General features: G+C 39.9%; 1 protein-coding gene across 1 annotated transcript in view; it reads left to right on the forward strand.

Annotated features, from left to right (window-relative positions):
* Nucleotides 1-14,624, forward strand: part of LOC117411020 (protein kinase C epsilon type) — a 171,778-nt gene that overhangs the window by 110,508 nt on the left and 46,646 nt on the right. Inside the window, exons 8-10 of the mRNA XM_059024824.1 lie at nt 1,832-1,928; nt 2,884-3,095; nt 4,299-4,472. Of these exons, the coding sequence (XP_058880807.1) occupies nt 1,832-1,928; nt 2,884-3,095; nt 4,299-4,472 (483 nt within the window). The remainder of the gene's footprint in view (nt 1-1,831; nt 1,929-2,883; nt 3,096-4,298; nt 4,473-14,624) is intronic.

The raw sequence follows: 14,624 nt of genomic DNA on the forward strand, positions 1-14,624 counted from the left end.
GTAAGAGAAGCTTGTCAGGTCTGAAATGTTAATGATCCAGCACCTTGTGGTCTGTGCCACCCAGTGTCAAGACTGTGAACAGAGCAAGTGGTGATTTTTATATATATATATATATATATATATATATATATATATATATACTCTGTCTGTGTGCGTGCGTGTGGTCCAGTGGTTAGAGAGAAGGGCTTATAACCAGGAGGTCCCCGGTTCAAATCCCACCTCAGCCACTGACTCACTGTGTGACCCTGAGCAAGTCACTTCACCTCCTTGTGCTCCGTCTTTTGGGTGAGACGCAGTTGTATGTGACTCTGCAGATGATGCATAGTTCACACACCCTAGTCTCTGTAAGTCGCCTTGGATAAAGGCGTCTGCTAAATAAACAAATAATAATAATAATAATAATAATAATAATATATATATATAATATATATATATATATATATATATATATATACACACAGTACATCCTCGCTATAACACCCATCATTATAACAAACCTTGGGCTGTAACGAACCTGGCCCTTGGACCCCCCCCCCCCAAAAAAAAAGAGAATATAAACACAGACTTACAAAGTGTAACTGTGTCTCCGAAACGAAAATAATTTAATGTTGCACAAAGCTGGAAACTATATTGATCGTTTGAAAGCAGCAGTAACGCAGGCATGTCTCTGTCGTGAATGTAGGTTTTTTTTTTGGCTTGTTCAGCAACCATGCGGCAAAGCAAAACTGATTAAAGGAAAAACAACAACAACAAAAAAAACTTGAGGATCTGAACTTTATTGTCAAACTTGATTTGGAATAAAAGCACAGTTTGATATTCTTGCATGCTGGATTAAGATTTGGTGCACTTTGAAACGATTCGTGTCATTTTGATTTTGAATAAAAGTTCAGCTTCAATGCAGGAGTTTTGCTTTTTGTACTGCGTTTTAATTGAACGAATAGGATAAAGCAAAGGCAGGATATTGCATCATGAAACGAACAGGTACATTTAATTATACTTTTATTCACAATCTCATCTCATTAACTTACTCCAACAGTTTATCATTCAGTTTGATTGTCCTTTCACTATAACCTTCGATATAATGAACAAAAGGCTTGGACCCCAACAGGTTCTTTATAGCCAGGGTGTACTGTGTGTGTGTGTGTATATATATATATATATATATATATATATATATATATATATATATATAATATACAGTCATGTGCACGAAAACCTCTGTGTGAGAATTTCAATTTTCGGTCACTATTCAGTGATATAGAAACAACAGGCACGCGTGTGAAAATGTTAGACCACTTTGTGCTTAAATTAGGCATCTTAAACAACTTCTAAAAAGTCTCATGCATTTTACCAATTTTGGCTACTGTATGTGTTCCTTTTCTCTTACTATTTTAAATTGGCCTATTAAAGTCGTCAAATTAAATTGGACACTCACTAATTTGCCTATTTTGACCATTTTTTCCAAGATTTTCAGTTCCAGTGGTTTTGATTTCACCTGCACAACAATTCAAAACTACAGACGCAATGGGGTGTTGTAATAAGTGTGTGCACTGTTGTATAAACAGACACAGGCTGTAGGTGTGCTTTATTACAAAAAGCATTCAGAACAAGGTGCAACACTTTATTCAAACTTTCTGAGCAACCGCAGCCCCATTGTTCCAGCCGCAGTACGAGTTTGCTGTTTGTTATTGAGGGCTTATACTGCATGTCATGTTAACCTGTGATGTTTTCATTTGTTAAGCAGTGCCAGGAAGCCGGGGACGAACGCAGGTTGTAAATCTGCTCTGTACTTCGTGTGTGTTAATGCTGGTTTGCTGGTCTCTCTTTGCAGTTGAATCCCGCTGCGGACCCCCAGCAGACTGTCCCAGGCTCCACCCAGTCCGAGGAGGACCGCTCCAAATCGGCCCCCGTGTCCCCCTGCGATCAGGGTGAGGGAGGAGGTTGCATTCACCAGCAGACAGGGGGAGCGAGTTCTTTCAGAAGAACACAGCTGATTGATTTTTTAAACAGGAAATTAACTGGGGAATTTTATAATAATTGACAAAAAATACCCTAAGGTATGAAGTAGCTGAACTGCTTCATACTGTACTTCACCATGTCAAGCTAAAAGGACTTTTGTATACCTGCTGATGTTTACTTAATGCCCTAATAGTCAAACCTGCTTAACTCCAGTGCTTTACGTTTGCTTACCTTTAAAAATAATAAAAAGATATTCTATCACACATACTGTTAATACAGTAGTTGTTGGTTTTCACAAATGATTTCAATGGTGGTGGTATGGAGATCTGACATTGTTTAGATCAGCAGAGCCCATGCAGTCAAACATTCCCCATGTAAAAGTCCACCTAATGATCTCCCTTTATAAATGACTTTCTCTTTTAATCCTCAGATATGTTTATCTTAGGAACTCTGTTTTTTGATGTCTGTAAATAAAGTTTTAAACTGCCTCCAATCTCTCCTGTGACTTGGAGGCACACACGTTTACCGGCGAAACCATGGCAACACACTTCCTGTACGTCCTATCATGACGGTCATCAGACAGTCAATGCAGAAAAGAACAGAGTCAGCAGATTGCTATCTAATCAGATCAATTTTCCTCTGACATGCAAACGTTAAGAAAATCTGCTTGGCAAGAAGTATATTGACATTGATAACAAAGCCCACAGGCACACTGAAATCAGGGAAATGAATGCTCATGATGCAGTGTTGCAGCCTACTGTAAAAGGAGACACAGCTTCAATTTATTATCAGCATTGTTGACTGTACAGAGACAGTGTTGACAAGCACGCTGCATGTGAATCACCTCGCTTTACTTGTCCTTAGCGTTTTGGTTCTCACATGCATACCGCAATAATGGATTTTCTTTCTTTTCTTTGCCCCTAGAAATAAAAGAACTTGAAAACAACATTAGGAAAGCGCTTTCGTTCGATAACCGAGGTGAAGAGAACAAGACAGCAGCCTCGGGGTCGACAGACAGCCAGGGAAGGGGGGTGGAGAGCCGGGAGAACGGAGAGCTCAGGACCCTGCAGACCAAGCGCATGAACCTGGAGGACTTCATCTTCATCAAAGTGTTAGGCAAAGGCAGCTTCGGAAAGGTGTGTGACGGGTCACAGGCTTGCAGGCTGCTGCCAATAATTCCAATTCCTTTTTAAACCAATTCCAATTCCCTTTTTTATTAATTCCAACGCCTGGTTGATTGCAATTAGCAGTATTTTGTTAAAATGAGCTTCTCACAGTGGCAGCTGTTAGTCAAATAAATTGGCTTCAAATGGAAGCAGTTGAACAATCACAACCAATATTATGTCTCTGAAATATAAATTTTGATTCCCTTGAAGGAATTGGAATTGGATATTGGTTTTGAAAAGGAATTGGAAATGGAATTGGGATTGGAATAGAGGAATTGACCCCGGTGGTGAATAATATTTGTATTGGGTGAGGTCTTCACATTTATTTGTAATCGGTGCAAATAAATGTGACAGTAAAGTAAAACAATCAGCCCCTTATTTATTCAGGCATTGCATACAGTAGCGGTTAATTCACTGAAGACACCCAGCAATCAGTAGTACAACTAACTCTGGATTCATTCAGTAATCAGATACAAAATAATAAATGAAAAGTAGCTCCTGGTCCACATTCTGAAAGCCATCCATAAGGGGGTAGAACTCTTGCTAGCAGATGATTGGTATTAGATATAAGCAGAAGGAAAACACATGCTTCTACCTAATTACTGTAAGCGCTCCTCTCGCCAGACAGTCAAAACCTGTGAGCGGTAATTATGCTAATCAGCACACTGTAAACATGCACGTTCCCTGACTGTGACGTTGATTAAAGAGGCAGATTAATTGCACGGTATCATTGCAGGCTCTTTAGGACAGTGCCCTAGACTGACATCACATCACTTTATTTTGCCTCAGACTAAAGTACAGTACTCACAATGCTGGGAATAAATTAAACAAGGTAAAAACACCAATCAAACAAGACGCCAACATTTCTGGAACAAAAAACATCTCTTGGGTTTGCCAAATGTTTTAGTTATAAATACTTAAGGACTTATTGCACAGTACTGCTTGACACATGGCATTAAATTACTTGAATACATTTAATAATGTGCATTTATAGCTTCAGTTTAGAGTTTAATGCATAGCAACATCTTCCACTGGTTTCCAAAAAACAGTGAGCAAACCTCAATGAAATGATGGCATATCGAAAGGGTTGAAATGAAACTGTGTGAACTTTGCAGCTCTGTGTGTCCGTTTCTCCCCACCCACCCTAACTGAGCCTCTCCTTGGTGCTCCTAGGTCATGCTGGCAGAGTTGAAAGGTACAGACGAAGTGTACGCCGTGAAGGTCCTTAAAAAGGATGTCATCCTTCAGGACGATGATGTGGACTGCACGATGACGGAGAAGAGGATCCTGGCACTCGCACGGAGACACCCTTACCTGACCCAGCTCTTCTGCTGCTTCCAGACCAAGGTACAGCAGCACTTCAAGCAGGGTTAGCATGCATCTCCTCCATCAGCAGGGATCTCAGGGGTGGAAATAGCAGTTTGATCCATTCCTGGTTTTACTATGAATTTAATCAGACACACCTCGGCTTGTTACCTATGAACTGTGACTAATCAAAATGGTAGTAAAACCTGGAATGGGTGTAAACTGCTCTGGAATAGGCTTATTGCCATCCCTGGATATAGTAGAGGACCATGTAGAACATGTTTAAGATTTTAGCTTTAACTTCTATACATCTAATTGGGATGAAATGTTATAGATAGTTCTTACCTAAACACCTTGAGGGGTTCATAGTCAGGATCATGATGTCCTACTGTACTTTCTGACGCACGCGTTCTTAGTGGACATTTCTTGCATGATGTTTCTACTCTACTCCTCATACAAGTCTCGGGTATTCCCCAGCACGATCAGCTGCTGTTTTATTTCCTAAGTGGCTTTTGCCACCAGACACACGTTTGCTCTTAACAAATGTATCCATGTTAGCTGAGGATTTGAATAGCCACAGCACGTCAGTGTCTAAAACAAGTGGTTTGCTTTTCCTAAGAGTGAGTTGAGCAAGATAAACAAAGCATATGTATTTAAAAATCTCACTGTGCCACCTTGTGGAATGTTTATGAATACTAGTTAGGCTTGTTGCCATGGAAAATCAATAATTCTGCAACCCAGGATGCATTCCGCGAAAATCGCACCGTGATCTTTGACTGCGTTTTTCACAGGGGACTAGAGTTTAGTCTGAACCAGCAGATGGTGATCAAACACAAGAGGATTGGACTGTCAATGGAGGAGTTTCCATCTGTGTTCTGATTTTACTCGAGACATTGTGCTCAAGCCAAATGAAAAATGGCCCTATAGATTTCGGGTTTATTTTCGGTCACAAGCATGATCCTCTCGAGCTGTTCTTCTGAACGTGCACCCGCATCGCCACGTCACATTCAAATAACCACACATGGAAACTCCACCCAAGGGAACAGAAAGAGCAGGTGAAACTACAGTCTTTATAGTGCGATAAAAAATTTAACTGAACCCAATGTGCCACTCAGTTGTGTATTAAAATACCCAAGAAATTAGCATTAGAGTGGCGCATAAGAATTGTGCAAGCAGGATAATGCAGTGAATACCACAGAGCAAAGCTGTGGTCAGAGGTCTCAGGTTTTAGCAGAAGCACAAGCTGACCTTTCGTGTTCATGGTGCATGGTGAAGCACTGCATAGTTGATGGTTTTACTAGAAATGCATTGCTGGGACAAAATATGGAAACAAAAATGGGGAAAATAGTCTGCTGCTCAGAGATCTGTGCCAGTTTTCAAACACATTCTGGCACAGAGAATGGTTATTTGCTACATTGTTGTTTCTAGTTTGTGCAGTAACCTAATTCCCCATGTACTGTAAATAAGGGCTGTATTTCGTGATTCTGAGTGGAGCTCCACTAGTAATATTCTATTAACCCATGGAAAAAGAAAGAAAGTTTAACACAATATGTGATATACCTGTATTCGTCCCATAGATTTCACAATATATTTCATACTTTCAAAAAAAGTTACTCCCAGTATATTGATTTTGTATATGTATACACCGAATTATGTATTTATCAATATATTTGAATTAACTAGGACCAGCGACCAGTGAGCGCTCATCGATGCTGTATATTTGAATTAACTACTGTTAGATTATATAATCTCTCTACTATTGACTTTCATTAGAATTCCAAGTGGGTTTCCTGTGATCTACATCACTGTCCACTCTGTGATGTACAGGGGCATCACAAAGGCTCCCATTGACAATCAGCAACCTGTTGCCATGTAACTAATAATTGGTTGAATTCAAACTCGGAGAAGAAACGGCACGTAACTGACATTTATGTTTTTTTTTTTAAATGAAAAACCAGGACTTTCAAAAGAGGAAAGACTAAACCATATATAATAAGTATCACCATGGGACACATTGAATGAGCGAAGTGACAGTAGTGTCCCTCGCTTGTTTAAAATCCTCGACTGTCTTGGATTTTAATAGCTTCTGTAAAACGTCACGCCACACACAGGTTCGTGCCCCTTGAAAATTACGACCCAGCACACAGAAATTGATTTTTTTAAGCGTGGTTGCGCTATTTTTTTAATAAACAAAAATAAACAAAATACAAAACAAAACCTAACTCCGTCCTGGAGCGCTGCCTACACAGGTTGTTCCCTGACTAACTTGCAGGACGGCTAAGCCGTTTACCTGTCACCACCAACAAAACACACACGCTTAACACAGCACTTACTTTTTTTTAGACTGCAAGGAAGCAGAGCACCTTACAGACGTGCTCAAATTTGTTGGTACCCCTCCACAAAAATCAAAGAATGCACAATTTTCTCTGAAATAACTTGAAACTGACAAAAGTAATTGGCATCCACCATTGTTTATTCCATATTTAATAGAAATCAGACTTTGCTTTTGATTTTTTATTCAACATAATATTGTAAATAATAAAACAAATGAAAATGGCATGGACAAAAATGATTGGACCCTTAACCTAATATTTTGTTGCACAGCCTTTAGAGGCAATCACTGCAATCAAACGTTTTCTGTAGCTCTCAATGAGACTTCTGCACCTGTTAACAGGTAGTTTGGCCCACTCTTCCTGAGCAAACTGCTCCAGCTGTCTCAGGTTTGATGGGTGCCTTCTCCAGACTGCAAGTTTCAGCTCTTTCCATAGATGTTCGATAGGATTCAGATCAGGACTCATAGAAGGCCACTTCAGAATAGTCCAATGTTTTGTTCTTATCCATTCTTGGGTGCTTTTAGCTGTGTGTTTTGGGTCATTATCCTGTTGGAGGACCCATGACCTGCGACTGAGACAGAGCTTTCTGACACTGGGCAGTACGTTTCGCTCCAGAATGCCTTGATAGTCTTGAGATTTCATTGTGCCCTGCACAGATTCAAGGCACCCTGTGCCAGGCGCAGCAAAGCAGCCCCAAAACATAACCGAGCCTCCTCCATGTTTCACTGTAGGTATGGTGTTCTTTTCTTTGAAAGCTTCATTTTTTCGTCTGTGAACATAGAGCTGATGTGACTTGCCAAAAAGCTCCAGTTTTGACTCATCTGTCCAAAGGACATTCTTCCAGAAGGATTGTGGCTTGTCAATATGCATTTTAGCAAATTCCAGTCTGGCTTTTTTATGTTTTTCTTTCAAAAGTGGAGTCCTCCTGGGTCTTCTTCCATGGAGCCCACTTTCACTCCAAAAGCGACGGATGGTGCGATCAGAAACTGACGAACTTTAGAGTTCAGCTTGTATCTCTTTGGCAGTTATCCTTGGTTCTTTTTCTATCATTCGCACTATCCTTCTGTTCAATCTGGGGTCGATTTTCCTCTTGCGGCCGCGCCCAGGGAGGTTGGCTACAGTTCCATGGACCTTAAACTTCTTAATAATATTTGCAACTGTTGTCACAGGAACATCAAGCTGCTTGGAGATGGTCTTGTAGCCTTTACCTTTACCATGCTTGTCTATTATTTTCTTTCTGATCTCCTCAGACAACTCTCTCCTTTGCTTTCTCTGGTCCATGTTCAGTGTGGTGCACGCAATGATACCAAACAGCACAGTGACTACTTTTCTCCATTTAAATAGGCTGAATGACTGATTACAAGATTGAAGACATGTGTGATACTAATTAAAGAAACTAATTAGTTTGAAATATCACTATAATCCAATTATTTATTATCTTTTCTAAGGGGTACCAACAAATGTGTCCAGGCCATTTTAGAATATCTTTGTAGAATCAGCAATAATTCATCTCTTTTCATAGCTTCTTTGCTTTATTCTATGACATACCAAAGGCATGCAAGTATACATGATAAAATAGCTTTTAATTTCATCACTTTTCAGGGGGAATGAAGCATTATTTCCATGAGCTGTAAGGGTACCAACAAATTTGAGCACGTCTGTATCTGCCTCCTTCTACTCAGCGGCCCCGATCAGATTAACTGATCCTCTCTTATACCCTACCCTGGTCCCAATTACTAATTACTGCCCAGGTGCAGGGGATAATTAAATAATAAAACAGTTAAATTAAACAATAAAACAATTAACAAAAACTAATTAACAGAAAAACAAAACAATTAAACAATAAAGGTGCATTTCTTTCTCTTCAGGGAGGCTTTAACCCCCTCCCTGCTGTCTCACATTCCCGCTGCTGTTACACTTCATATATATTGTATAGTCTCACTTCAGACAGCATTGTACCAGTGGTGGTGGCTTACCCAAGGGCAGTAGAAGCCAGTTCTGTGAGGGGATCTGTCTTTCGCAGCTGGTAGGACAAGGGGATTGTACTGTACCAGTCGTGGTGGCTTACCCAAGGGCAGTAGAAGCCAGTTCTGTGAGGGAATCTCTCTCTCAGATCATACCATATGATCACCTGTGGTGCCTGTAACAAAAGCAGTACGGCATCAATTAACATGTTTAAAGGTCAGTGGAAAGCAGGGAGCTGAGTGAGGTGCCATTGATAATACTTCTCCCTGTGAAGAAGTGCAGAAATGTGCTTGGGGCACGATGCAGACGATTCGTCAACGAGCACTCTACAATAGAAATCAGTCAGCAGCAGCACTCAACCAGCACCGGCCTGTTGGAGGAGGGAGGGCTTCTGCTTGGAGTGTACAGTACCCCCAGGTTATTGTAACTCATGGTAGACAACGAGTACGATGTTGAACTAGCAGCTTGAATCTATTCAGACCCTGTATCTGTTTACTGTGTATTGATTGGGGGATTTCCATTAGTAATCCTGCACGGTTTGTGAAGTGGAGGTAACACTCACTCTGTTCTCTACGAGAGGTCCCCCCCCCACCCCGGGTATGGTTAACAGTGAAAATCCTAGCATTCATGTAGAATTTACAGGGTCGTTTTAGAATTTACAGAGGCGTTTTAGAATTTACTGGGTCTTTTAGAATTGACAGTCGTTTTTAGAATTTACTGGGTCTTTTAGAATTGACAGTCGTTTTTAGAATTTACTGAGTCGTTTTAGAATTTACAGGGTCATTTTAGAATTTACGGAGTCGTTTTAGAATTTACAGGGTCATTTTAGAATTTACGGAGTCGTTTTAGAATTTACTGAGTAGTTTTAGAATTTACAGTCATTTTTAGAATTTACAGTCATTTTAGAATTTACTGAGTCGTTTTAGAATTTACTGAGTCGTTTTTAGAATTTACTGAGTCGTTTTAGAATTGACAGGGTCATTTTAGAATTTACGGAGTTGTTTCAGAGTTTACAGAGTCGTTTTAGAATTTACAGGGTGATTTACAATAGCATAGATGAGTGATTCCAATCTACTGTACATGGGTGTAAACATAAGGGGAGTTATTCAGTTGATATAATCAGTAATATAATTACGACCGCTATTCAGTTGATAAAAGAAATCTACTAGATATATTTTCTTCTTCCGAATTTGGAGTAACATGCTAATGACATTTTTATCAGCTATTGATTGAACCAGAATCTGGGGTATAGATTATACTGCAATTAATAGCTAAACATATACACAAAAAAGGAACCTAAAAAATGTTTAGAACAGGTTTTGGTGATTATAAACCCGGAATTACAGTATATTGCAATCATGTTTTAAAGACAGATTACTTGGGTAAAGCTTCATTATTTATAACAGGTCCTGGGTGTTATCTGTGCTGCTGTTAAGAGGTGTATACGAGATATCGCGAGAGTGTTGAAATAAAACATCTGGATACATCCGCACCTTCCTCAAGATCATCAGCAGAATAATAATACCTGGGTCCAGTCGGTCAGATGGGTGAGACTGAGAGCTCCTCGCAGACACGGCTGCTGTTTATTCTAACTTCTCTCTGAAGCAGAGGGGAGTGATGATTTGTTTTAGTGTTTTTCGTGTGTGTTTTTTTTTTTTTTTTTTCTTATGTCTTGCTCTTTCCCAAACAATGTTGAGAACATTCTGTGCTCTACTGGCTAACAGGGCGGGTCGTTGAGCGATTGCTTTTTTCAAAAATTCCAGTGAAGATATCTGAATTATGAAGAAGAAAAAAAAAACAGATTTTATCATTGCATACACAGAAGGGTTTTCTATAAAGAGAAAAAAAAGAATCTCGTCTTGATAACGAGTTTGACTGTTAATGAACCTGACAGGTTATACTGGCTGGGGTTAAAAGTACAGCTGCGGTAGAAACTTTGAGATGAACTTTGAAAAAATAAACATCAAGAATCTCTGGTTAGACAACTGGGAGAGTTCAATATCTACATTTTAGCTAAGTGTGTGTGTGTATTAGCACACACAAAAAAAACATCTTCGGAACTAAAAACAATTTTGTCTTATTTTGCTCCAAGTCTTTTAAAAGCGCAACACTCTGTGTTCAATTCAAACTGTTAAAGAATGCTGTCAGCATTTACCTAGGGTAGTTCAGTCTTCTGTGCATCAGAGAGCGGACTTTGTTGGCTCACCAGTTTGTTTAGATTACCCCAGGTAGTTCTCGCTCACTCCTTGAAGCTTTATGCCCACTCTGAGAGGTATGGTAAAGCATAGGGAAACATTGTAAAGCACAGAGAGGTATGGTAAAGCAGTGTGGAGTAGTGGTTAGAGCTCTGGACTCTTGACCGGAGGGTTGTGGGTTCAATCCCCGATGGGGGACACTGCTGCTGTACCCTTGAGCAAGGTACTTTACCTAGATTGCTTTAGTAAAAACCCAACTGTATAAATGAGGAATTGTATGTAAAAAATAATGTGATATCTTGTAACAATTGTAAGTCGCCTTAGATAAGGGCGTCTGCTAAGAAATAAATAATAATAATAATAATAATAATAATAATAAAGCATATTACAAAACATGGCATACCATGGGAAACTATGGGAAATGTATAATATAACCATGGGAAAAGCATCGCGGAAACATCAGAAATACTGTCCACACGTATCAGGTAAGCAGGTTTATCAGGTTCCATTCTCCTCATTTAAACTCAGCCAGTGGGTCTGGTGTTCAGATTTTAATTGTGTTTCAGGTTCTGCTTTTAAAAACTTGTAAAGTGATTACCGGGAGGCTCTACTGCCCTGTGATAGCCTCCAACAATACCTGTGAACCTGCCTTGAGCCGCCCCAGCTGATCTTTATCAGACGGTAGCAGCTGAGCCTGATTGGGGCTGGTCAGCACAGGAATGAATGGAGGGCCTGTTGGGTCCCCCCTCAGGAGAAGAACTCGGCATAGCATTGGGGACATGAAAATAACGTCTTTCTGAAATCTTATTCTCACTATCACTATTTTCAATGCCCCTATTCGTCTGTTCAATGTTTTGGTTTCTTCTGCTTGCATTTCATAATTTTGGATAATGCACACATTTTCACAGTCTGATTTGTTTTGATCTGTGCTTAAAAATGTGTGCATGTCAAATGAAGTATCTGCATCTTCCAAATTGAATGCACAGGTGCAGCAGTAAAGGTACAGCACACCTATCTGTTCTATCTAGCTAGGCAGCGATCAGGTTAAGAAGAGACCTAAAGATAAGGTCACAGAAGGGTAGAGCTGTTGACCCCGGTGGTCGTCTGGCTTAATCCCAAAAGCAGGTCATAAATTCTGACTCTTCTAATTCAGAATCGTCTGCCCTGCAAATGGGACAGGACATCCCTGGGAACACATCCTGGTGCCTCCTATTAGAGCTGCAGTTATCTTGTAGACATTTTCTTTTAGTTTTCTCACCTTTGCTTTGCTCACAAGGCACAAGCTGTACTCTGAAATCCCTGTCTGCCAACAATCAGTCACTTGTGAAAAACAGGCGAATGTGACGATAGCTGTTGCTCACACTGTGATCATGTGCTTGATTGTATCTGCTTTAAATGTATGTACCATATGCTGTTGTGTTTCTTGTTTCTATGGATTGAGATACTGTTTGAAAACAAGGTGAACCTGGAGAATAAATAGGTAAATAGGTTAATAAACAAAAGCCTGGAGTTTTGAGGGCCCTCACATTAAAACACTGACTTTATTGGGGTCCTCGTTTAAAATATGGGGACCCTACACACTGATTTTTTTATTTTTTATTTGTATTTAAAACTTAAGAACCTTCCCTTCAGATCCAGCGTTCTAGAACACCCCGTAATGCTCTAATGCACTCGCTTGCTCCATTTCAATCCCAGCCTCTGCTCAATTTCAAGCTAGTTATTTTGTCGCATTTCTTACTTTACCAATAGCGCTGTACCCTGCAGTCTGCCAACCATTAAAAATCCATTTGAAAACCCTGATTTAAAGTGGAGTACAAAGAGATAAATCTGAAATTAAGTGATGGGCGTTACAGTGTATACAAAGCAAACTGTTTGGAGGCATGTGCTTATAATGAGGCCGAGATGTGTAGCAGTGTTCTGTCCTGGTGGACATTTTTTGTGATATTATATACATATATATATATATATATATATATATATATATATATATATATACAGTGTATATATGTATGTATATGTGTGTGTACAACATATCGAAATGTTGGGCAGCTGCCTCTTTGAGCTATATATATATTGTGACGACCCGAGTTTCCAGCAGGATGGATGACACTGGAGACAAGGTTTTCAGAGTTAAGTGACAGCAATTTATTCTTTAGAAGAACCCAATACCTCTCACTGTCCCTTATTGGGCCAGGACCACGTCACCAAAACAGCAAAATCCCCTGTAGCTAGCTGACTGTAGTTTTCCCTGTTCTTCATGCACTCCCCGACCATGACACAGGCTCCCAACCCCTCTCTCTTTCCGATTAGTCGCACCACAGGTTAGGCACTGCAGTTTCTCACACTGTTCCTATGTGTCTCAATACACAAAACACCAAAGCACAGGACACACAAACAGGACAAATACGAAAGTCCCCTGCAGTTGGCCAGGACGCTACTATCTGTCTATCTATCTATCTATCTATCTATCTATCTATCTATCTATCTATCTATTTATCTATCTATCTATCTATCTATCTATCTATATATATATATATTAAAACTTAAAATCTTGGTATACCTATGCTAGTATACTATAAATATATGTTTTGATTCTTCTTTTGCAGGTTAAAAATAAAAAATAAAAATGTGCATGTTCTTCTGATATAAAAAATATAATAATGTTTTTTGTCATGAAGTGTGTTATATATTTGAATTCCATTAGATTTATTACATACATCGAATTCTGAATGTAACAGGGAATCTGGAAAGTAATATCTGTAAGACATGGAGAAAACCTGAGCCTCTGTGTTCCCCTGCTCCATTTTCAGTCCCCTGTAGGCCTTAAAGCAAGCTATTTCAATAGCAATTCAGTGTCCTAGCTTGCTTACTTTACCAATAGTGCTTCCCCTGGCGATCTGTCAACCATTAAAATGACATCTGAACGCCCAGTCTAACTTGGGAGCATTAGTTTAAGTGTAAGTTGAACCTGAGGACAAAATTGGCTGGTATACAATGATGTGATGGGCGTTAAATGGTGTATAGTGGTAGAAAAGGTCTGCACTACAAATGACCCGGAATTTCAGTGCAATGTTCTATTCTTAATCAGTCTCAGGAGCAATCTTAGTCATAGTCTTATCGCTCTAATTACAGCTCAGAAATGTAAATAATGTTATACAACGCTTTCAGGACTTGTTTGGACTTCTAAAAGACATGCTTCCGTGGCAAAGCAGAAAACATGTCAGAATGCGGAGGAGGGAGGGATTAGGAGACGCACAAGGCATGCTTGAGAAATTAAAGCAGTACAGGAGTTCAAGAGGGCGTGAAACCGTTAAGAGGTGAATCCCAGCCCTCTTGAACTCTCTTCAAAGTTCTTTTCAACTTTCCCTCACGGTACTTGTTGGCTATCGGTCTCGTGCCGGTATTTAGCCTTAGATGGAGTTTACCACCCGGCTTTGGGCTGCATTCGCAAACAACCCGTACCTCCTCTCTGTACACCCCAACCCTGCAGCACGGACAGCTGCAGGTTCTTATACTCTGGCCGAGGGGTTAACTAGCTGTTAATTATCTTATTACCCCTCGGCCATAGTCTGCACGCGTGTGGTAAGGATGCATGACTGTCAGCTAGTTAAATAATCAGTAGCTGATCAGTCATGCATCCTCACAGGGTTTTTAAATTATAAATATAAAAAACAATAACAAAAGACGCGGCGCTTTTATCC

The sequence above is a fragment of the Acipenser ruthenus genome, chromosome 6, assembly GCF_902713425.1.
Source record: "Acipenser ruthenus chromosome 6, fAciRut3.2 maternal haplotype, whole genome shotgun sequence".
Taxonomy (NCBI): domain Eukaryota; kingdom Metazoa; phylum Chordata; class Actinopteri; order Acipenseriformes; family Acipenseridae; genus Acipenser; species Acipenser ruthenus.